The following is a 24,085-nucleotide window of genomic DNA, read 5'->3' on the forward strand; positions in this document are numbered from 1 at the left end:
TGAAGCAGGCAATGATCCAATGATCACAAGCTTTCAGCATGAGATTTTGCACAGAGCAAGTCTTCAGAAAATATTTCCTCATTTCTTCTTGGGTAAGAAAGGGAGGATCAGTGAGCAGAGTGACAGGGTGACCGTGGAGCCTTCTGTCTGATTCTTCCACACCCAGACCTAAGAGGGCCAAGCAGGCTGCCATGGGATGAAGATTGGCTGAGAGAGACAAACCCCAGAGGAGCCCTGGCAGGGCCAGCAGCCGGCTCGAGCCGACAGGAGGCAGAGAGCCCTGACGTGAAGCGGCCAAGGCCAGAAGCAGGTTGGCAGCCGGGCCGGTCATTGAGCCGGGAGAGGCCATCAGAGGTAGCAAGGCTTGAGGATTCTACAGCTCCCAGATCTGGACAAGGAAATGTCCTGAAGCTTCCGGTAGCCACAGCCTTTGGCAGAGAGCAGGTAAAGGGCTCCCGGAGGCTGTGGAAGAGGTTTGCACTCCCTCTGCTCACCGGGGGAGCTAGAATGTTCACCGACTCACATCTTGATCCTGGCACAGGTCTGTTCTGTCACGTCTCCAGAAGCGGGCTTTCCGCTGAGGGACTACCCAGGGCCAGGTCAGCCAGATGGATGTGGGGAGTGTGGGGTGGAAATAAAAGGCGTCTTGCCACTTTGTGTCTCTGGTTACTCAGTAAAGGTCCGGCCTCCGATGGTAGGCTTCTGCCTGCCTCTCTGTGGGGGTTCAGCGGATTTGGCCTGCGCAAGGAAAGAAGATAGGACCTCGAGATGGCAGGAGCACACCCAAGCTTCGGTGGGGCGCGGCTTGGCTGGGGTTGCAGGAAAGGCCCATCCCTCACGGCAGGAGACCCAGACAGCAGGGAGGTCAGGCTGTCACCGTCCAGAAAAGGTGAAGGACAAGGGAAGCCCTGGGGGAGAGGGCCATCAGGGAGGGACTCGCAGGTCTCCGTGATGTTGCTCAGGAGCCCAGTGGGAAGCCTCTGGGTCAGAGAACTCTAAAGGGGCTCTGGCAGTGTGGGGCCTGACCAAGGCCCTATCTCAGTAACAGCATATGGTGGTGGGGGTGGGGGATGTCGTGTGGTAAGCAAAGCAGGAGGTCTCTAATTGCCTAAGCTTTTGTGTGTTTGGGCTCTTTTTTTTTTTTTTTTTAAGATTTTATTTATTTATTTGAGAGAGAGAGATCACAGGTAGATGGAGAGACAGGCAGAGAGAAGAGGAAGCAGGCTCCCCGCTGAGCAGAGAGCCGATGCGGGGCTCGATCCCAGGACCCTGAGATCATGACCTGAGCCCAAGGCAGAGGCTTTAACCACTGAGCCACCCAGGCGCCCCCATTGTTTGGACTATTTTTAATATAATGGGATGTGGGAAGATTTGAGTTTCACGTGGGACGGCTTTTGAACTGATAGGTCTCTCAGCCTTCCCTGTAGAAAGAAACAGCCCAGGGGCCAATACCCAGAGGCCACCTTGGGCTCTTTTCCTCTAACTCTCCGAGCACCAAGAACCCAGCTACACAGAACTGATCGTCAGGGATCCCTCGTCCCTAAAGAGATGCCATCCAGCTCCACACACGTCCCCAGGGCTTCACTCAGTCACAGTTGTTTTGGGCTGTCTCCCACCACAAGACTATGAGCTCTCTGGGGGAAGGACCCAGCTAGGAACTGAGTTGTGTCCCCGTCCCCCTAGCCTGTGCTAAAGCCCTGACCCCCAGTGTGACCATGGAGAGATGGGACCTTTATGAGGCAATTAAGTTTAATGAGGGCACAAGTGTGGGCCTCCTCAGATAAGACTGGAGTCCTGATACGAAGAGGAGAAGACAGCAGAGCTCACCGGCTCTCGTCATGCAAAGAGGCAGCCCGTGACGATGTGGGGAGGTGATGCTCTTCAGGCCCAAAGGGGGCCCCTGGGCTTCCCCAGAACCCAGCAGCCGGTGGACACCTTGATCGTGGACTTCCAGTCTTCAGATCTGTGAGAAAATAAATGCCTGTGGTTCAAGCAGTACAGCCCGTGGTACTTCGCGAAGACTGCCCAGGCAGAGTGATACGGAGTCCTCTTACTCCCCTGAGGAATCTCCCACGGCACGTAGGACAGTGCCCGACCCGTCGCAATTCCTCAACAGGTGTTTGGGGATCGGAAGCGCAACGTGTGAATGAATGAGTGATGCGCGGGGCCGAGGGTGCCCAGAGTCTGGATGCTCTCACAGACCCCGTGGCTTGCTCGAGGAACATGGTAGAGACCGAGCAGCCCACCAGCACTCCTCTCCAACTGCACCCCACCTGAAAAGCTTGCAAATCAGGCCTGGTGCTAAACCTCATTAGCAACAAAACCTGACCCACACAGATGTGGTCCATATACACTATGGAGTACTATGCCTCCATCAGAAAGGACGAATACCCAACTTTTGTAGCAACATGGACCGGACTGGAAGAGATTATGCTGAGTGAAATAAGTCAAGCAGAGAGAGCCAATTATCATATGGTTTCACTCATTTGTGGAGCATAACAAATAGCATGGAGGACAAGGGGAGATGGAGAGGAGAAGGGAGTTGGGGGAAATTGGAAGGGGAGGTGAATCATGAGAGACTATGGACTCTGAAAAACAACCTGAGGGTTTTGAAGCAGCAGGGGGTGAGGGGTTGGGGGAACCAGGTGGTGGGTATTAGAGAGGGCATGTATTGCATGGAGCACTGGGTGTGGTGCAAAAAATAACGAATACTGTTATGCTGAAAAAAAAAAAAAAACTAATGGGGAAAAAAAAAAAAAAACCAAACCCGACCCACACTAGTGTAAAACTACTTAAGATGATCTCACTATGTTTTACCTCAGAACGACTACTGCTTTTGATTACTGGGAACTCTCCCACTGAGAGTATTATAAAATCTGTAGCTTAGGAATCTACTTACCTTGGAGTGCCTGGGTGGCTCAGTGGGTTAAAGCCTCTGCCTTCGGCTCAGGTCATGATCCCAGGGTCCTGAGATCGAGCCCCACATCGGGGGCTCTCCTCTGCAGAGAGCCTGCTTCCTCTTCTCTCTCTCTGCCTGCCTCTCCGCCTACTTGTGATCTCTGCATGTCATATAAATAAGTAAAATCTTAAAAAAAAAAAAAAAAAAAAAAGGAATCTACTTACCTTACTGAACTCCAAAAGAGGTAGAATTCCAAAACTGGGACGTCTGGGTGGCTCTGTGAGTTAAGTGTTTGCCTTCAGCTTGGGTCATGATCCTGGGGTCCTGGGATAGAGCCCCACGCCTCGGGCTTCCTGCTCAGTGGGGACCCTGCTTCCCCCTCTGCTGGCTGCTCCCCCTGCTTGTGCTCTCTCTTGCTGAAAAATAAATAAAATCTTAAAAAAAAAAAAAAACACAAAAAACCCCAGCAACCCATATGTGGCCCGGAGGATTTTGGATAAAGGATTGTGGCCTTGTGCTGCATCAGGGGTTAATCCCAACCCCACAGCTGTCAACCTCAGGAAGACCAGGGCAAACACTAATTATCTGGTATATAAATAAACCGCAATTGCCATTTGAACAGAATGAGAAATAACAATCCTACGCTGGGGAGATGTGTGATTGGAATTAAAACATGTTTATTGATATACATGCTCCGGACGAGAAGTTGATTTCCTCAGCCTAGAAAATGTGCTGAGTACAGTTTTTAAAGAAGTAATGAGAAAGTACAGTATTACCGTGGAAAACAGCAGTGGTAGGTTTACAGTCCAATTGGCTTTTTATAAATTGCCTTTAACAACTGGAGAAATCAATAAAAATGCAATTACAAGAGCACCCACGATTATTCTGTATGACTAGCAGGCACACTCCTATAAATAATAGGATAAAGTTAACTTGCTGAATATACAGAGTTGAGTCTGTTTTTCGCAGAACACTCCACGTCTTTGGTGACTAGTGCTCTCTCGGCTACGTTAAACCCCTGCGAGACCCAATGGAGCAAAGAAGCCTGATATGGCGTCTTCCGTTGGGGAGGTTAGCCTTGTCCAAGAGCAAGACCGGGGGAAAGAAAGAAATGTGAAGAACACAAGGCAGCATATAATAGTGCTGTGTTAAATATAATCAAGTGTGTAGGACAGACTTCCTGCCTAGCTCTCTTTTAAAGGCTACAGAGTTCCCAAGAAGCCTCCAGGAGGAGGCTTCCAAGTTGGAAGTCAGGTATAGAAAGCACGTTTTGGAGGTGCATGGAGTGGTGGCACACAGTTTCTATTTAGATTTTGTGTTTATTTTTTAAAAAGATTTTTAAAATCTATTCATTTGAGAGAGGGAGAGGGAGAGAGCAGGAACCAGAGAGCATGAGCAGGGGAGCGGGCAGAGGGAGAGGGACAAGCAGACTCCCCGCTGAGCAGGGAGCCCGATGCAGACTGAGTCCTAAGACCCTGAGATCACGACCTGAGCTGAAGGCAGATGTTTAACTCACTGAGCCATCCAGGCGCCTAAGATTTTGTGTTTCTTTAGAGTACTTGGCAGAGGGTCTTCTGATGACTGGCAGGAGGGTGGTACCACCCAAGTCACCTTTTGGAGCCACGCCACTGCTGCTCTGGGTTTCTGGAAAAGGGAGAAGTTTATTATGGATGAGTCTATCTAGGAAAAAAAATTTTTTTTAAAGATTTTATTTATTTATTTGACAGACAGAGATCACAAGTAGGCAGAGAGGCAGGCAGAGAGAGAGGGGGAAGCAGGCTCCCCACTGAGCAGAGAGCCTGATGTGGGGCTGGATCCCAGGACCCTGAGACCATGACCTGAGCCGAAGGCAGCGGCTTAACCCACTGAGCTGCCCAGGCAACCTAGGCAGGGATTATTAAACAAAATTTGCAAATGAAGGAATCCAGGACCAAAGTGACTTAGTCCCTTAGGTCCTCAGGTCAGGCAGCTGGAAGGTCAGAATTTGAATTGAGTCATCTGCCTCCCAATCCAGAGCCCTTTCTAACCTACATTGTGAGGCAAACCACTTTCGAAGCTTTTTTTTTTTTTTTTTAGGTTGCAGAACTTTGAACTACATAACTTACAGTATCTTAAATCACTTAGTTCAAACAAAAACAAAAAGCAAAAGCAAAAATAAAAACCTTAAGCTGTTGGGAATTCTCACTTGAAAATGAGGTATGGACTCAGAATGAATGCCACGCCTGCAGTACTTTGAATAAATGGTTAGTGGTCCTGGTTCGTATGGAAGGAGTCCTGAGGTTATGGATTCAGTTCTCAACTCTCAGTGTTTATAGCTACAGCCTGAGCAAGGCTGGGGGAGAGAGAAGTACCACTCTTTCCCTACAGAGTGGTCTGCCTATAGTTGGCTGGTTCAGGGTGTGTGTGTGTGTGTTTGTGTGTGTGTGTGTGTTTAAATTTACCATGTGACTAATCATAATGACATCTGAAAGCCCTGTTATGCATATAGGCACCTCTCCCTACACTGGAAACTGAGGCACAGTGCTCAGTTCCTGTGGGCCCCCAGCTTGGAGGGCCAATCAGTAATCAGTTGTGACCTCTCTAGCTCTTTCTCCAAAGGACCAACTGCTGGTCTTGTTGCCTCCCAGGAAGCAGCCTTGCTCTGGACCCTGACTTGGGGAGAGACGCTGGAGACAGGTCATGGTGACGTGCGGAAAACTGCGGTGGGAGAACTAGATCCTGACAAGGATTTAGAGCAACAACACAAAACAACAAATCATTTCATCGTAAATGCTGCAAATCAAATCCCAAGTCTGGGGCCAAGAGCCAGAGAAATTTATGTGCAGTAAAAAGGCAAAGGAGGTAATCCTTCAGGTTGAAGGTGCTTTCCCAACAACGTGTGCTAAATGAGGTGTCCGCACTGTCAAGGAGAAGGGAGACTCTTCTACTGCTTAGCAGAGAAATTACGTTTCCTGTAAGAGAGTCATCCAACCACCCAGGTTACAATGGTAAAAAATATAAAAATCAGGTTCTATCTCTGGTAGTTCTTGTGTCTCTGTCCAGACCCCCAGTCTCCACCTTGTGACATTCGTCTCTCTCCTCCCAGCCCAGCACACAGTGACCAGGACTCCCCTCCATGACTTCCCCATCTCTCAGGCCTTTTTCTCCCATGAAGACACATGGCTTTCCCTCCTCGCCCACCCACAGCAGGTTCTCCTCTCTTTTCTGACTCCAACTCATCTCTTCTTGATGAGTGCAACACCCAGCCCTCACCAGAGAATGTTCAGGAAATTTAATCTCTGACACCGCTATGAGCCTGGTGTGAGCCAACATCTTCATGGGACAATCTGCTTGGGGCTTCCTACCACCAGGAGACTCCTGGGGATGGAGTTTTAGGTGGCTTCCGGGCTTTTGTTATTTCAACTCTCACCAAAGTGGAATTTCTGGGGCAATGGGAGTGTGCATTTTAATGTTTGAGCACAATTGTCAAGCAGGCAGCAATATCCTCATTGAGGCTACTGATCAGCTTCAGAAAAGAAGGGGCTGATGGAGGGCTGCAGGTCAGTGCTGGGAAGGTGAACACCCCCGTTAGGTTGCTTCAACTGTTTTGTGTATGTTTCAAGTCACATGGCAAATATCAGAAAACTTGTTGGCACATCTGAAAGGATTGCAATGAATGAAGCCAGACTGAGTCAGAGGTGATCACAACATGACGTTCCTGCAACAGCTCAGCACCCCGTGTGGTCTGGACGAGCCCCCAGGCTGGCCCAAGGCGCTGATGCCCTGCCTGTGGACAGACCGCTTGACTGTGCCACCTACTCTCTCAGCCCGAAATGTGCCAGCAAATGGGGTCCCCCATTTCTTACCTCTCCATCAAAGCGAAGGACATTCTATTCATCAAAGCTTGTGTCCCCTGTCATACCCCAAATAAATGTTACCTTGTAATCATAGTTTGGCGGTCCACTTGTGACCGTTCATGGCTATTAAGATCCACTGACCTCCAACCAAACAGATCTCCTGGCGGTAGCACGAAGCCTGGGGAGGTCCCAGTGGTGGATCCCGGCAGTGGGTCCCAGGGATCCTGACAGGTTAGTAGATCACAGCACTGAGAATCTGAAGCAAGATACAGGCAGTTCCAGGCATCTGGGAAGAAGTGCTGCAAAAATTGGGTCGAAGGCGTGAGACCTGGGCTCACAGATGGGACCAGAGACCAGGGGGAAGACTATGGTGGGGTGGCCGAGGCTTTTCCCAGAAAAATCTGGGTATGCCACTGGGCATAGGACAGAGAGGAGGGCACCAGGACAAGAGGGTGGTTCAGGTCCTATAGCCAGACGTGACCATGTCTTTAAACATGGTTGCAAGGAGTAAAGCAGGATCCCAGTGACTGGAACTGGGGTTCAGGGCAAAGAAGCATCAAAACCCATGTGGGCAGTGGACTGACTTTGGGCTTAAAACTGGTTGCAGCCCAGGGAGGGGGAGCTTCCTTGCGGGTGGTACTGGAGGTGTGAGCAGTGGGGAGCCGGGGGCTGTACCATTATCGCCCTGACCACCGTGGAACGAGCTTTAACACCAGCTGGAGCAGGAACGGCCAAACGCTTGAGGCAAAAGACAACTTTGTGAGAATTTTACAGCCTGATTTATGGAGTAACACATGTTGAAATAGAAGCTGACCATAAACTTTCGGTTAGAGCACAAAAATAAAATGCTAAATGATATGCCTCCCCACAATCCAAGGCAGCGGATGCAAACATTATTGGGGCACCATTAGGTGGCTGCTAATGGATGGCCTGGAGGGGAGGAGCCTCCTTGGCGCATGCGCAGGCACAGTACCAACCACGCGCTGCCGGAGCAGGAGCTTGGCTCTCCCGGGTAGAGGGCTTGCCTGTCACTTTGTTACCTCAGGTGCCTAGGAAATGCCCAGCTCTTGTAAAAGCGTGTTGAGCAAATAGGTGAAGATAAGAAGGAAGACTTTGTTTTGCATAAACAATAGCAGCTCCAGCCCCATATTTTTCTTCTGGTGGGACAGAACTGTCACCGGACAAGGACATCCTGAGATGTCACCAATACTGAATTGAATCATGTGTCTCCAAAAAGACATGTTGAAGTCTAACCCCCAGTGCTTCAGAATGTAACCTTATTTGGAAATAGGTTCATTGCAAATGTAATGAGACAAGATGGGTCATACTGGATGGACTGGGTGAGCCCGTAATCCAGTATGACTGGTGTATAGAAAGGGGAGAGGACACAGAGAGACACAAATGCCCTGGGAGAATGCTGTGTGACGACGAAGGCAGAGAGTGGAGTGACATGGCTTTAAGCCAAGGGACCCCAAGCATTGCCGGCCACCACTGGAAGCTGGAAGAGGCAAGGAAGAGCTTTGCCAAGAGATGCGGGGAGGAGTATAGCCTTCAGACACCTTGGTTTTGGGCTGCCAGCCTCCAGAACCATGGTATATGAATTTCTGTGGTCTTAAGCCACCCAGTTTGTGTTTCTTTGTTGTGGCAGCCCCAGAGAATTAATATATCACCCAAGCCCCTACTTCCTGCTGGAAAGAATTATGCTTGTGATGAGGACAGCCTTAAGAATTAGAGAACCAAACTGCTTATGTTCTCACAAGGGGAGGGGAAAAATACATAGATAAGTAAGGAAAAGATAGACTATGCTAGACAGTGATAATGGCATGGGGAAAACAGAGGGGACTAGGAACACGGAACGACAGGAGGAGATGTGACTTCCAGTGAGGTAGGCAGGGAAAGCCACAGGGAGAAAAGCCCTGAGGAGGTGAGGGGGAGGACACCTCGGAGCCAAGGTAAAGGCCCCCTGGGGACTGGCCTGGGGGTGTGTGAGGGACCCAAGATGCCAGTGGAGTGGAGTGTGTGCAGGGAGTGGAGCTGAAGCCACTGCAAGGACGCGTCTCTGCCTGCGTCTCAGGCTCCGGGGAGAATGGAAGAAGAAAACAATGTAAGACTTAGAAGAAAGGTGCTAAGATAAAAGCTTCACATCTGATGACTTTGCCCATGTGTTTTCTCTTTAGGGGTGTTAGTGTTTGAATGACAGATGCCTACAAGTATACATGGCCACTGAAAAAGAATGAATCAATTTCCCAAAACAGATCAGAGCCATAGGCCAAAGTATCTCTCCTTTTTTTTTTTTAAGATTTTATTTATTTATTTGACAGACAGAGATCACAATTAGGCAGAGACGCAGGCAGAGAGAGGGAAGCAGGCTCCCTGCTGAGCAGAGAGCCTGATGTGGGGCTCGATCCCAGGACCCTGAGATCATGACCTGAGCCTAAGGCAGAGGCTTAACCTACTGAGCCACACAGGCACCCCCAAAGTATCTCTTAATAAGCTCAGAGGCAGGCGTAAGTGGGTGTTTTCTGACAGGCTGGAGAGTTTCAAGGTAGCTAATCTGAATTAGGCCAAGTTTGAATATGCAAGGAATTTTCTGCACTCTGACTTTTCTACTCTCTGTAACTAGCTCTTGTGAAATCGGAAAAATTAGGGCTAGCTAGCAGCTTCCTTCAACTCTAGTACTCTACCTGGGTTTGTGTCTGCTGGTCTTGCCTTAGGACCCCCTTACCCCCTCCGCAGCCACAGAGCAGAGCTTGGCAATGAACTATACCAGAAGCAATTTCACCACGTGCCTGCTAGTGGTGTCTAGACCCGCACACGGGCTTCAGTCTCTAGGCAGAGGCTCAACGCAGCTAAACTAACATTTATTGAGCATCTCTTCAGATCTGGAAGTTCCCTAATGAACAAGAACAGACAAGAGAGACAAGGGCTCTGATTCTCTGGCGCTTAGAGTGGTTGGAAAAAGGGCTAGACAGGAAATAACAGGAACATGAATAAGGGATTTCAGAGTGTGATGTGACAGAATGGAGAGAGAAATGAGAGTGAAATCATAAGCAGGGGGATGAAGGAAATCCCTCTGATTAGGTGCTATTTGAGGTTAGGAAACTGAGAAGCAGGTTCATGACCAGAACTAGGGGAAGCAAGTGAGGCACTAGCCTTGGGTACAAAACTTTAGGGGGTACCAAAAACTCAGTAATCAAGATAAAAAATATGGGTAAAAAATAAAAATTCACACCCAACATCTGAGGAACAAAACATCCAGAATTTAAATAAAAGCAGGATCTGGTAAGAGCTATGATGGGTCATATCAGACCCTTAGGCCAACGGAAAAAAATGTGTGTCCCTGTTTATATGTTTTAGTGTGTTTCTTTAGGTTAACCCTGCCCAGAAATTGATTTTGGAAATGTTACTGATGACAGCATTTGCTTCGTTAAAGCAAATACATAAAATGGTCCTACATTCTATTTGGAGGATTGGATTGTAAAGGGTTCACTCTGCAAACTTGGGGTGTTTAAATCCTTTGCATTCCAAAGAAAGAATTGGTTCTTGATCACCTCCTCGGAGTTACCCTGTAAGTCTTTGGGATCCTCCCTAGGAGTGTCTTTCCGTGGCTTGGGCTTAGGGCCACACCAGAGAGTTTATACTGTCAATGTGATTTGTGTTGATGGCCTTTTTTTAGTCACCTGGGACCCACCGTGCTCTGCCAGTTACACTTTGGGGGTGGAAGGAACAGGACTGGGTAATTAGGGTTGGCCAGTGGGGACTCACGTCTGGATGACTGACCTCCAATAAAAACCCGGGAGGCTTGGGTGGGCTTCGCTATTGCCAAACAGGGACAGGGAATGTCATGTTGTCACACATCCTTGCTGAGAGAAGTAGGAACTGCTCTTTTGAGTGTACTGGTGAGGACAACCGGAAGCTTGTGCTAGCCTTCTCCTGGACATCACCCTACGCACCTCTTTCCTTTGCTGATTTTTACTTTGTATCCTTACACTGTAATACACCCAAACCATGAACAATATAACAGCTCCACTGAGTCCTTGTGAGTCCTTCCGGGGAAGAACCAAACCTGAAGGTGGTCTTGGGAGAGCCCTCATCCCAGCATAAGTAAGAGATTTAAACATAAAATGATGTGAGTTTTAATACATGTACTTTATGATTTTTCAATCCTTACCCACTCCTTTCATGTTCTGGGGGGAAAATAACCTTTAAAAAATATATGAGAGGACACCTGGGTGGCTCAGTCAGTTAAGCATCTGCCTATGGCTCCGGTCATGAACCCAGGGTCCTGAGATCGAGTCCCGCATTGGGCTCCCTGCTCAGTGAAGAGCCTGCTTCTCTCCTGCTGGTGCTCTCTTTCTCTGTCAAATAAATAAAAAATATATATATATATTTATATGCATATGTACATATATATATGAGAGCATGCATATAGGGGCTGCATTTGTGCTGTGGTTTCAAACTCTTCATGACTCAGCAGTGGTACTTTACATCCATATGGCTAAGATTTGGGGAAGAACATGTGTGGCAGGTGGAAATCAAGGCTTTTGTTTCAGGCAGGTAAGTCGGAGATATCTTAAGACATGCGTGTGGAAAATTAAAGAAGGAGCTACACGGGGGCGCCTGGGTGGCTCAGTGGGTTAAAGCCTCTGCTTTCGGCTCAGGTCATGATCCCAGGGTCCTGGGATCGAGCCCCGCATCCGGCTCTCTGCTCAGCAGGGAGCCTGCTTCCTCCTCTCTCTGAATGCCTCTCTGCCTACTTGTAATCTCTGTCTGTCAAATAAATAAGTAAAATCTTTAAAAAAAAAAAAAAAAAAAAAAAAAAAAGAAGGAGCTGCACGCTCGAGCGGAGTCCCCACAGCACGTTTGTATTTATTTCGAAATGTCTAGTCTCTTTCAGGGTTCTTGAAACATAGTGGGTGTTTATTTATTTATTTTTTAAAGAGTTATTTATCTGTCAGAGAGAGAGAACAAGTGCACGCCTATAAGCAGAGGGGTGCAGAAGCAGGGGGAGTGGCAGGCAGAGGGAGAAGTAGGCTCCCTGCTGAGCAAAGAGCCTGATGCTGGGACTGGATCCCAGGACCCTGGGATCATGACCTGAGCTGAAGGCAGTTGCTTAACCCACTGAGCCGCCCAGCCACCCTGGAATGTAAATTCCTAATAGGAGGTTACCCGGCCACCCCTAGAATTAAAGCTCAAACTAACTGTACACTGAAGTATTCCAAAGTGTATTATAAATATCATCAATCTCTGGTACCAAATAGAATAGGAACACATCCATGTGGTGCCAGAAGGCTTCCTGGAGGAGGTGGGACACAGGGGTAGTTCTAACGCAAGGTTCTTGACCTTGGCTCCGCTCTAGAATTACCTGGGGTGTGTTTAAAGACCACACCCCAAAACAGGTGAATTGGGGCTTCTGAGTGGAGACACAGAGGTCAGGCTTTGTGAAGCAATTCCCAGGTCACTTGTATGTGTCACCAAGACAGAGAATCACGGCCTTAAAGGATGGTTGGGATTTGGAAACAGCATTTTCCAGGCAGTTTGTATTAATTGACTAGACTGTATAATTAACAGAAGCCCTGAAATCCAGCCTCTAGCTCTGAAGGGCCCTTATTTTATCTCAGGATGTGAGAAAAGTCTCATCTGGAATCAGGGAGAAACTTGGGTCCCACAACAAGATGTCTGTTTGATGGTTCAGATTTGATTTCTTAATGGGTGACATGGACAGAAGGGTGTGCTTTTTGAGCAAGGCAAGTGGGGGAGAGATTGTGAGTGAATTTCTCTGTCCCTCAGGAAGGGCTTGTGGGCCTCCACTTCTTAGTTCTTCCCAGAAACGTCCAGGCCAAGAGCCGCTGGGCCGCCAACCAGCTCTGTGGCCCTGGACAGGTCCCACCTCCTCTCTGAGCGTCAGTGCTCCCACTTGTCACGTGAGAAGGTTGGACGCTGATCTCCTTGAGGCCCTTCCAGTTATGACTTTCAAAGATCAGGGAATTAGGGAACACGGAAAATGAGAGGAAAAAGCAAAAATAAAAATGGCTGCTGAGAAAGGTGTCCAGAAGAGGGCGCAAGATCCTGGGGATAGAATTAGCTGGGGTCCTGGCCATTCTCTGCAAAGGGATCCTGCCTCTGGTTCCCTGAGAGCAGCCTTCCCTCAAGGGCAGTGATCAGAGGTTGGGGGTGGGGTGCAGGTACCTGGGCCGGGGGAGTCAGTGTCACTTTTGCAGAATGTGTAGATTGTGGCATGGAGGCTCTTACCTTGCATTTTCTTTGCAAGGTAAAGTTTATTTTTTTAGCTCCCTTTGTGAAGCAGTTTATTTTTTTAGCTCCCTTTTCTCCAAGCTCCAGTAGCTATGCCGGTCCTTTCTGGGGGTCATTACAGTTATTTATAGAATAACTGTCCTATAGAATAATGGGTCCTGCGAACAGCTTGTGAGCAGAGATTTTGGGGGTTCTGGGGAAGTGTAAATTCCACTTTTTTCTCTGGCTCTTCCCCCAAGAAAAGAATCTAACCCTTTTGCTGCAGTCAGGGTGCCTCGTAGGAAGCAAAACCCTTCATTCCATTTGGGATTAAAGCCAAGCTTTAAATGAAACCCCCACTGAAGAGAACAAAGGATTTACAGTCTTACCGGTTGCAAAGAACTGATACCAAACTTTCCCAGGAGCCAGCTTTGAGATGGGGCTTTCCTTCCCCTGAGGTTCTCAATATAACATTTGCAACAACACATCTAGACTCTCCTTGGCGTCAGGAGCGAGGTAGATGGAGGACAGCCACCAGAGCCTACGCCCTGCCGCCCGGGGCTGGTACAGTCCAGCCTCGCACCTGCACCTGGTCACAGAACCTACAGCAACCTTGACAGTCATAATCCAGCCTCTGCTTGAATTTCTCCCAGGACAGCACACTCACTTCCTCATGAGAGGCCAGTTTCTCTCTTAAGCAGTTTTCCTGCTTAGAATGTACTTGATCTTTGTGGTTGTCCTCTAACTTCCTCCCTGTGGTCTGAGTCTGGCCTCCCCGAGGCAGGACCAGCCTAATCTGTCTTTCGCATGACAGATTTTCAAGTATTTGAAAACAGTTATGCCGTCCCCATTTCTCTGGTTGGGGTACCCAGCCCCCCACATTCCTCAGGGCCCTCCCTGCATCCTTTCTCTCCCCCACCTCCCTCTACCAGCATCTTCAACCACTCCTCACCACCTGGGGGTGCAGGAATCCAGGTTGGGTTCGGTGTCAGGGCCTCCTCCATACAGAGGGTAACAGAATTCACTGCTGAAGACCTCACCGGCTGAGCGCTAACTTAGAATGGGGAAAAGGGCGCCTGGGTGGCTCAGCCATTAGACGTCTTGGGGCATCCGGCTCCCTGCTCCGTGGGGAATCTGCTTCTCCCTCTCACACTTCCCCAGCTTGTGCTCCGGCTCTTGCTGTCTCTCTTTGTCAAACAAATAAAGTCTTTTAAAAAAAAAAACCAAAAACAGAATAGGGGAAAAATCAATCTGCATTGCCCTCAGAAAAGACTCAGAGATGACCCTGAAGAAACCACAAAGCTGAAAGCATTCCACAGCACCAAGGCTGTTAATGCCATTTTTAAATTAATTAATTAATTAATTAATTTTAATTTGAGAGAGAGAGAGAGGGAAAGCATGAGCTGAGGCAGCAGCAGAGGGGGAGGGAGAAGCAGACACCCCACTGAGCAGGGAACCTGATTGGGGGCTCCATCCTAGGACACTGGGATCATGACCTGAGTGGGTGGAAGGCAGACGCTTAATCGCTTAATCGACTGAGTCACCCAGGTGACTCCTATCACCATCACCATCATCATCATCATCATCATTAATTTAAGTAAGCTCGAAGCCCAGGCACGTGGGGCTTGAACTCACCACTCGGAAAGCAGGAGTCCCGTGCTCTATGGATTGAGCCCGCCAGGTGCCCCCGTTAATGCCATTTTAAATCCTAAATTCCTAATAAAGTCTTAATTTGGTAGTTTGTGCAAGAGGCTGCCCTTTGCTCTAATGGGCTTTCTTGCTTTCAGGCTCTCCAAAGGGATTTTGAAAAACCATGTTATGTCTCCCCACATTTTAGTTTAATAACTAAAATTTTCATAAGTTTAGATAGTTGCAACAGATGCAATTTTTGGCGTGTTGTACATATTGTCAGCTTAAAATAAAGCTCAAACTCTTTTAAATGGATTCAATGGGTTCTCACTGCCACAGCGATTTGATACCCTCTGTTGCTCGTTAAGAGAACACGCAAATGAGTTCTTTAAACATTCGTTTTTTTTCTTCAGTTTGAAGTTCCATTCCATTTTCTCTACAGAATTTTAGTCAATTTTTATGCTAGAAACTCTTTAAACCACCACCCTACAATACTTACGTATAACAAAAGTATGTACATAGACTAACAAAATTTAAACCATTTCTAGTGGTCTAGTATTAACATTACCCTGAACAAAAGATGTTTTTATGCAACTTCAAAATCTATTCTGATTTTCATTCTAGACATAGATGCTATATTTGTTTACATACATTAGTAGATGGGAAAGGAAGTTCTAATAGAACAATATCCCTCCATTCTTTGAATTCCTTCAGAGTTGCCAAAAACCGCATAGTGATTCATCAGAAGATTATTTTTAATAATCTGTCAGCTGACAGGGGTGTCTGGGTGGCTCAGTGGGTTACGTGTCTGACTCTTGATCTTGGGTCTGGTCATGATCTCAGCGTCCTAGGACCAAGCTCCCTTGAGTTAGTGCTCAGCAGAATCTGCTTCTCTCTCTCTCCCTCTCCCTCTGCTCCTCACTACCCCCTCACCCCTATCACATGCACAAATCTTTTAAAGACAATAATCTGCTGGCTGACAGCGGGTTTGGGTCCTCCTTCAATTTTGTTGCTAACAGAATTGGAATCTACCTGTCCTGCACAGGGTACATGGCCCCTTCAGGAGAGTCACTCCCATTATCAAGACCAAAGTTTCTGTCTTTCTGTTTGGTTTCCTGGAGGCCCTTGCTCCCCAAACAAAGCATCTTTCTTCTGAGCAGTAAGGAGGGAGATCTGATAACGAGACACACACACCCTCCCCTTTACTGCCGTCCTGTCTGTTGGCAAATCAGTGTTGAGATTTGCCAGGGTGAATGGAGATTGAGGATCTGGACACCGACTCCCTTAAAACAGATTATGGACTAGAACTCCTTGAAATGTCTTGGCATACACTGGTGGACCCCCCACCCCAGTAAGAAGATGGCTGCCTTGTTGGTGGAACATTCGGGAAAGCAATCCGCCACGAAGGGGATGGGAGGAAATTGTGGGGATGAAGTTCCTACCAGTAAGCCAATCACAGTACACTTTCTGTATGTGATTTTATTAGTCATCTTTTGGTACATCACAAAGCACTCCAAAGATCAGGGGTTTCAAACCACACTCATTTATTATCCTACAGTTTCTGCAGGTCCCTAGACTTTATTATGTTTCTTTAACTGAGACACAGCGCTTCTGAATCTTCTATTTGAGGGTGTTTCATGTGGCTACATCAAAATGTCAGCTGGGGCTGTGGTCTTCAAGTCCCGTCTGGAGGCTCAACTAGCAAGGAATCCACTTCCACTCTCACTCATTCACCTATTGGGAGAATTCAGTTTGAACTGACCCTACGCCAGTTTGAACTGACCCTACTTACTAAACACGCAGATTCGTGGACCACACATGAACCAACAGAATTAGCACCACCTGGTACCCCATTGGCCGGGTACACATTAACGGTAAAGAACCCCCAGCGCAAAAACAAGGGCTTAGAGCGAGACAGAGTGTAGTTGAAGGCCTGCTCTAGAATGTTTCCTGCACCGGCCTCACCTTTCTCATCTGTGAAATAGATTCATTATTTAAACTTCCTTTATAGGGCTGTTCTGAGGCTCAGACAAGATCCCAGAAGGAAAGCAGTTGGCAAGTTTCCTGGCACAAAGTGAGTTTTAAAAAATCTGTATTATTATTCAAAGAGGGAAAGACCATATCTGATTGTGAGATTAGAAATTCACAAAGCCCTGGCCAAGAGTAGGATTCTCCTCAGGGAGGTAATTTGGTTCAGTCAGCATGCACTGAGCTTTTAGTCTGTGCCAGGTATGATGGAAGCTAGAAGGCTGGAGGCAGGGAGGGGATGGCGAGGAAGGATGGAAACAAATGAGTTTCCGGTTAATGCTGGGTCCCGGTGGGACTGCGAGTGTTGTCTACCAGGCAGATGGAAAGGTGGGTCTATAGTAACGTTAGAATTAGATTTGAGAGTTAACAATGCAGTGAGAGGCAAAATGGGGACTGTGGATGAGAAGAGATTTGGGAAATGGGCCACAGTTTTATTGAAGAACCAGCAAACAGAGTTAGAAAAGGCAATCATGGGGCACCTGGGTGGCTCAGTGGGTTAAAGCCTCTGCCTTCGGCTCAGGTTGTGATCTTAGGGTCCTGGGATCGAGCCCCACGTCAGGCTCTCTCCTCAGTGGGGAGCCTGCTTCCTCCCTCTCTCTGCCTGCCTCTCTGCCTGCTTGTGATCTTTCTCTATCAAATAAATAAATAAAATCTTAAAAAAGAAAGAAAGAAAATGACACCACAAAGGTATGTTTAGAGAGGCTGGGAAAATAAGAGGAGAAAAATGAGAGGTGCTAAGAAGAAGATGGTTGAACCTGAGTGGGGAGAGTCATTTACTACCCCATGCTTCAGAGGAAGAAAACAATTTCAGTAGGATGCAGGGTGAGCCGTCACTTAGGAAGGGACTAAAGCAGCAATTCTTAACCTTGGCTGTCATTAGAATGACCTGGGAGCTCTTAAAAATCCTTTTACCCAGGCAGCACCCCAGACAAGTTAAATCAGAATTTCTGGGAGTGGACATCAGGCATTTGTTTTTATAAAGGTGCAGAAAATGTTGAGAACCTGTGAATTATGGGGGGGGGGGGGACTGTGTTTAAGTGGAGCCAGCTGGTACAAGCTACTACCTGAAGTTTAGCAGGAAAGGAGAATAGAGAAAGAGCTGCTGGTACAGACCAGACCCCTGATGGAGAATGGTGGTGAAGCCAATGTCCAAAGCAGACATGGGGACTAAGCTGTAGCAAGGGGGTTTCTTTATCCAAAAGGGGAGAATCCCTTAGGTGTGAAAACAGGGTGCTGGCTCCACTCCCAGCCTTTCAGATACAGCAAGTCTGAAGCCTGACAATCTGTAGCTCTAAACTTCCCAGGTGATGCTGAGAGCCCTGGGTTGCACTTGGAGAACTACTGGAAAACAGGAAAGGAAACCAGGCAGACAGATTTTTGAGTGAGAGATAAGTGGTGGAGCCATTTCCTTTCTATTCCAGCGGTGATGTGAAGAGCTCCATTTCAGATCCAAGGAGAGCCCTCCAAGCTTTGTGATCTTAGGGTCCTGGGATCACTTGGTCACTGCATTTGTTAACCTCGGAAGTACCATCTTTTAGAATTATGGAGGAGCTTAAAGATTCAGACACTAGGGTCCCACTGTTCACCAATCAGAATTCCTGAGGGTAGGGTTCCTTCCTTGGATCTGGTAAAGCTCCCTAGGCCATTCTCATTGAGGAGGCACAGTTGGGAAAGGCTGGGCAGGTGAATTAAATGGAGGTCCTGGATTCCACGTGGGAAGGTCTTAAATGCAGAGAGTTTAAGAAGCCCCTTCCAGCGTCTGAGGTTCCAGAACTATTTCGGCAGCGGGGATGGACACACACTGCAGCTGAGAACTACCCTCAGAGGCTGTTCCACATTTAGGGACCAATGCCACCTTCAGATAAACCAAGGTCCTTTTCTTCTACAGTATTTGCTCTCCGTCCGCCACCTCCTGCCAACTACCTTCCTTTGGGCTGAAGTTTACTTTTCCACTACAGGTAGAAAGAGGACAGAAGCTACTGCAGGCAGCCAAATGCTATTAGCGGGGAGGGGGGCGGGGGGACGGGACAAAAATGAGGTAGCAAGTGGCAGAGAAATGGAGAGTGCGCATGTAAGAGAGAAGAACATGCAAGACTTTCCGCAAAAGCTAACTATAATCCTCTAGTTGGGGTGACGGCGGTTAGGAGCCTAATTGGAAGCAGTGGGTGAAACAGGCAAAACAAGTAGAGAAGCTACGAATGCACTTCTTTAGCAAGGACTTTAGGCCAGGGAGCTCAGTTTGACGGAGACCGTCGTTGGTATAGCTAAGTCCCCTTTTATAACCTCCCATGACAACTGAATTTTTTTTTTTTTTTTTTTTTAGATTTTATTTATTTGACAGATCACAGTAGGAGAGAGGAAGGGAAGAGATCACAGAGAGAGAGGAAGGGAAGCAGGCCCCCTGCTGAGCAGAGAGCCCGATGTGGGACTCGATCCCAGGACCCTGAGATCATGACCTGAGCCAAAGGCAGCGGCTTAACCCACTGAGCCCCCCAGGCGCCCCCTATGACAACTGAATTTTAATGAGCATGTTGAACGCAGCCACGTGAAGTTGGGGGGAAATGATGGAAGGTTTCAGGCACACACTTCCATTCCTCTATTTCCTCTCTCCCTCCGCCTCGCCGTCTGTTGCTTCTCCGTCTTGTTTCCACTCTCCCTGCCCGGCTTCTCCCGAGGGCACGGGGAGCGTGGCGCGGCAGGTGCAGCACCCGCGCGCACCTGTGCCGGCGTGCCCTTGGCGGCCAGCAGGGGGCGGCCCGCGCCAGCTCCGCGCCCGGCCCCGCCCCCGGCCCCGTGGACCCCGCTGCAGCGGGGGCGCGGGAGGGCGCGTCCAGCCCGGCCCCCGCAGGGCTCAAAGGCGGCGGCCGCACGGCACCCGCTGCCAACTCCGCGGCCCTCCCTCCCCGTCTTCGGCCCTCCCCCTCGGGCGCCCGCACCTCCTCCCATACCTGAGCGGGGAGCGGCGCCGCGCCGCCTCCTCCCCCGCCCGCCACTCCTGCCCGGCCGCAGCTGCGCCGCCACCGCGGGAGTAAAGGTCGCGCCGGCCGAGGGCGAGCCGGCCGCGGCGCCTCCAGGAAGCCGGCGGAACAGGTTCAGGGGCGAGCGGCGAGACACCGGGAAACTCTCGGCCGGCCCGGGAAGATGGCGCCAGGAGGGCCGGCGGTGGACTGAGAGCCGGCGGGCGGAGAGGAGTCGGGACCCGCCGCGCGGTGGGGCACGGGCGAGGGCCGCACGCCAGGCGCGGTGCCCCGGCGCGGGCCGGCCCGCGGGGTCATGTCGGTCGGCGAGCTCTACAGCCAGGTGAGTGCGGGCCGCGCGCCGCGGTCCCGGCGGCCCAGGTGAGGGTGAGGGCGGCGCGCTGCCGGCCGCCGCGGCCCTCGGGGGCGCCCTCTTCTGCGGTCCCTGGAGGCGGGCGGGGGCCCGGGAGCCGCCTGGTAGCCTCCCCCTGCTAGCTCCCCGGCGCCCAGAACTTCGGGAGGCAGAGAAAGTTTGGCTGCTCCGGGAGCGTCCTGCGCGGACCGGCCGCGACTCCCGGCGGCCCGGTGGCGTCCGCTCGGCAGCTCTGCCTCCGGCCAGGGCTTGTTGCCTCCGGCCAGGGCTTGTCGCCCCCTCACCGACGCCCTGCTGTCGCTTTCCTCGCCTGGTTCTGCGGAGTTTTCCGGTCCGTTGTGGGGGCGGGGATGGTTGCTGCCAGTGTGGGGCCCGGGGCGTGGGGGACAGCCCCGCTGCCGCCCCCTCTCCTGCCCGTGGACCCCGCTCCAGCCGCTCTGCAAAGCAGCTCGCAAGGGCGTTCCTCTAAGGCTTCCTTTAGCTCCAGCGCACCAGTGGGGGAAGCCCGCACTTAGGGGATGTTATCACTCTCGGGATGGAGAGAAGGGGACCCAACCTGCTGTAAGGGGCTGATGGCTAGGGTGGGCAAGGGGAGATAAGCAACGGGGGAAGTGAGATGCTCGAAGGATCTGCAGAGACCCCAGGGAAGCGCGTTCTTAATTTGCGGGGAGGGGGGGGGGCGGGAAGCGGCCCCTCCGCGTGGGTACCAGGAAGGCTTCAGTTACCGATGGGAAGGGGGTCGGAGGAACGCTGACCTGGGGGTGGAGTTTGGATTTCCGGGATGTTGTCAAGGTCAGCAGGGATGTGCGGGGCTCGGCCCCCACGGTCGGGAACAGGTGCGGCTGGGTGGAGACGCCCTGCTTCCGCGGCAGTTGTTTAAAGTTCGGGACCAGCCGCCGCCTCCCCGAGCGTCTACGGCCGCTCAGCCGCCGCCGCGCCCCGCTCGGGTTTCAGCTTGGCAGGAGACCGCGACGGGCCCGGGCTTGTAAGCATGTGCCCCTCCCCCCTTCAGTAAGTTTTAGAGGCTTGCACGCTCCGTCTTTTCCGGGGCTGTGACCCGTTTGACAGTGGCTTGTGCGTCCGTGTACGTGCACGGGTGGGTGCGCGCGCGTGGGTGTGCGATTTGCAGGAGACCTGCCCCGGTCAACAGGTCTAGGCGGGGAGGAAGAGCTACTTCCGCGTCCTCACCTGGCTCTTGCTCTCCGCTGTCCCGTGCGTGGGCGAGCTCTGCGGCGGGGTGGGCTGGCTGCATCGTAGGACGGATTTTCTAATTTCTCCTGGGAAGAGAGCGAGCCGAGCTGGGAGGACACTCCAGAGGTGGCTGTAGAGGGTGGGGTCACCGCAGTCTCGAACACCTCCTCCACCCACACTAGGGCTCCCGGCCCGGGTTGCGCGTGGGTGACAGCTTCGGGAAAGGGGGAAGGCTGGGGGAGAGCGGTTCGGTGAAAATCTCTGGCGTGCCTGGCTTTGAAAAGTGCCCCACGCTTTACCCCTGTGCGTCTTGGGAGGAGCCCTCAAAGCCCTGGCTTTCAGTTTTTCCGCGAAGCGGGTTGTCAGGCACTTGGACTAGAGCTGGAACCCCGGGGGGTGGAGACGCCTGAACTGGAATGTAAAGACTTGAAAGTTCTGTTAACACTCAGAAGTGCACGGAGACACTACTCGACTGCCAAATAAAATGAGTGCCTCAATGGCCCATGCCTGCCATGTATCACAAAGTCCTTCATCAGGTCACTGTGGTTACTATGTGAATGAAGCTAATGGATAACTGAATAAACCTGTAATTTTGAAGCCCTGATCTTAAAACAAGATTGGATTGCTTTTCATAGACCACACTTCCAGGGGAAAACACTCGATTTTTCTCCTTAGAAACGAGTATATTATGTGTTATAAGTGAGTGAATTGCATGTTAATTATTAGAAATGGACCCTAGTGGCAGTCCGGTCCAAAGTTTGAAAGTAATTTTCTGGGTTTGTGGTAAGAAAACTATCCTAAGAAAAGGGTCTTGAGGGAACACCCAGGTCACTTAAATTGGCTTCATGGATATTGAGGGTTTGATACAACTCAGGGTTTCAGAATGCCTTTGCAGGGCTGAGGGACTTGACCTGATGGTGTTAGGGGGGTTTCTAGTTCTTAATCACTTTTAGGTAGATGAATCTGAAATTTGAGACTTTCTGTGGCTCACCAAGTAGCTTCCAGATTGAATTTTGAGCAGTTGTTGTTGGAGTTAGATTTAAGCTTTATTATGAGAAGCTGGTACATTGTTACCATTATTACCCTACTTGCTAGGCTGGATTCTCAGTATGCATATGAATCACAAATTACTTGGAGATACTATGCCTGCTACTCGGATTCATTTTCTTAGGGAGATGATTTGTTCATTTCAGTGTGTTAAAACAGTTCATGTTCTCCCTTTTAACTTGCTAGACTAGTTTAATGTGATGAATGCTGGATACAGGCATGCACTGTAATGTATTATGCATGATGGAAATAATTATCCATTATGTCAACAGCATTTATAAGTGGGTTGGAAATATTAAAGCCCTTTAGGACTATACCTGTTGCTTTAGTGACCTAGTTGGAAGATATTATTGGAAGGAGAACTGTAAGTACATAAATTAATCTGAAAGTACAGTTTCAGGTAAAAACATATATTATTCTATTTCTACTTATTCTAGAAGAATTGTTTTTTTTTTTTTTCTCCTCTGCCACATTACTGTTTTCTAGCAGCTGTACTCCAACTGGATGCTCTCATGCTATGTGGAAAAAAAAATTTTTTTTTTGAGTTTTAGTCCTTGATGATGGTCACTTCCCAGCTTCCCATCAACAAGGGAATGTGTTTTCGGAAGACCCAACACCTCATCTTTGAGAAATTGCTCTCTAGTGAGACTTTTCTTGGAGGGAAGAGAATTAGAGTCCATGCCAGGCACTTTAAGGGTCATGTCAAGGTGCCACAGCCTCTTCTACTCTTAACAGGAACCTGGAGCTGACCAGCAGCGGTCGTGTCCCAAAGTGCATGTATGTGGCGATTAGTCCTGCTTTTCCTGTGGGTTGGAGGTATGGGCTAACTTGATTCGCACAGGTCCCAGGAAGAGACCTGAGCATGTGTAAGCATTAGAAATACAATTTGTGATAACTGCAGAAAATAGTCTGACTTTGTTTTTCCTCAGAATAACTCTTCTTATAAATACTGTTTTTTCAGAGGAGTCTTTCAGGAGGCTGTTTGGATTTTAGCCAGCAGAGTGACAGAAGTCGCAGACTGAAACAAGTACCTTCAAACAATTTTCTGGTTGATATCCCCCCCCCCCCCCCCCGTAATTGATAAATGGTGCCCCGTGTATGTTAATGGAGGCTTTGTCCTCTGCTTTCCTTATGCATCGGGTATGCAGGTGTCTCCTGGGTGTCCCTCTGGAAAGCAGCAGAAGCCGCCTGCCTCTTGTCCCCACGTGCCACCCTTGGAAGCATTAAGGATTCACTCCTACTTTTGGTTCCCAAGAGATATTTCAGAAAACTGGTGCCGGTAGAGCCGTAAGTGGTAGCAGATGCTGGCAGTGCTCCTGTGGGCCCTTGACTCTTCTCTGGTGCTTGTTCACTCCTGATGGCACCTGTTTCTGTCCAGGGTTCTTGCAGCCTGAGCACACACCCCTGCCCCTGGGACAGTCCTTTAACTAAAGGGAGTATAACTCCTTTAGTTATAAAGTACCTTCCACACTCTCCAGCCTTGGGAACCGGACTGCCCTAGGGTGAGGCCCCTGCTCTTTCCAGAGCTGTGCAAGTTGAGCCCAAGTTTCACTTCTTGGATTTTGCTGGATATCACACCCCTGCTTGCCTTCTTCTCCCCTGTCCCACTCCCCCCGGTCTTGGGAGCACCACCCAACAGGTCACTTAAACAGGAATCTTCATCTTGGGATCTGATTCTGGGAACCATGGTGGCTTGGCCAAGGGGATGTTGAGAAACTCCAGGGCTCTGGCTTCCTTGTGGTCCTTTGAAGCTAGGTTAGCCACACAGAGGCCATTAGTGTGCCCCCATCCCTCCCTTCTTGTCCCCAGTTCCGGGCATGTTCTCTGCCTATTACAGGTGTGCACTGAGTGAGCGTGCCCCGCCCCAACCCCCTTGTCAGTAGTTCTTGTC

General features: G+C 49.8%; 1 protein-coding gene and 1 long non-coding RNA gene across 3 annotated transcripts in view; one reads left to right on the forward strand and one right to left on the reverse strand.

Moving 5' to 3' along the window:
- Positions 1-1,669: 1,669 nt before the first annotated feature.
- On the reverse strand, positions 1,670-21,548 carry LOC309848103. Its single transcript, XR_014302821.1, has 3 exons — positions 21,145-21,548; positions 3,124-3,315; positions 1,670-1,963 (listed from the first exon to the last, which is right to left on the reverse strand). It is a non-coding gene; the product is annotated as an uncharacterized lncRNA (long non-coding RNA).
- Positions 19,438-24,085, forward strand: part of MYO5B (myosin VB) — a 342,993-nt gene continuing 338,345 nt past the window's right edge. The window contains exon 1 of one of the 2 annotated variants that reach the window (XM_082699234.1): positions 19,438-19,926. In XM_082699234.1, coding sequence (XP_082555360.1) covers positions 19,900-19,926 — 27 coding nt within the window. In that variant the 5' untranslated portion in view covers positions 19,438-19,899. The remainder of the gene's footprint in view (positions 19,927-24,085) is intronic. The other variant, XM_082699233.1, reaches the window with a different exon arrangement.

This window comes from Mustela nivalis (genome assembly GCF_964662115.1).
Source record: "Mustela nivalis genome assembly, chromosome: 14".
In the NCBI taxonomy this organism is placed as follows: Eukaryota; Metazoa; Chordata; class Mammalia; order Carnivora; family Mustelidae; genus Mustela; species Mustela nivalis.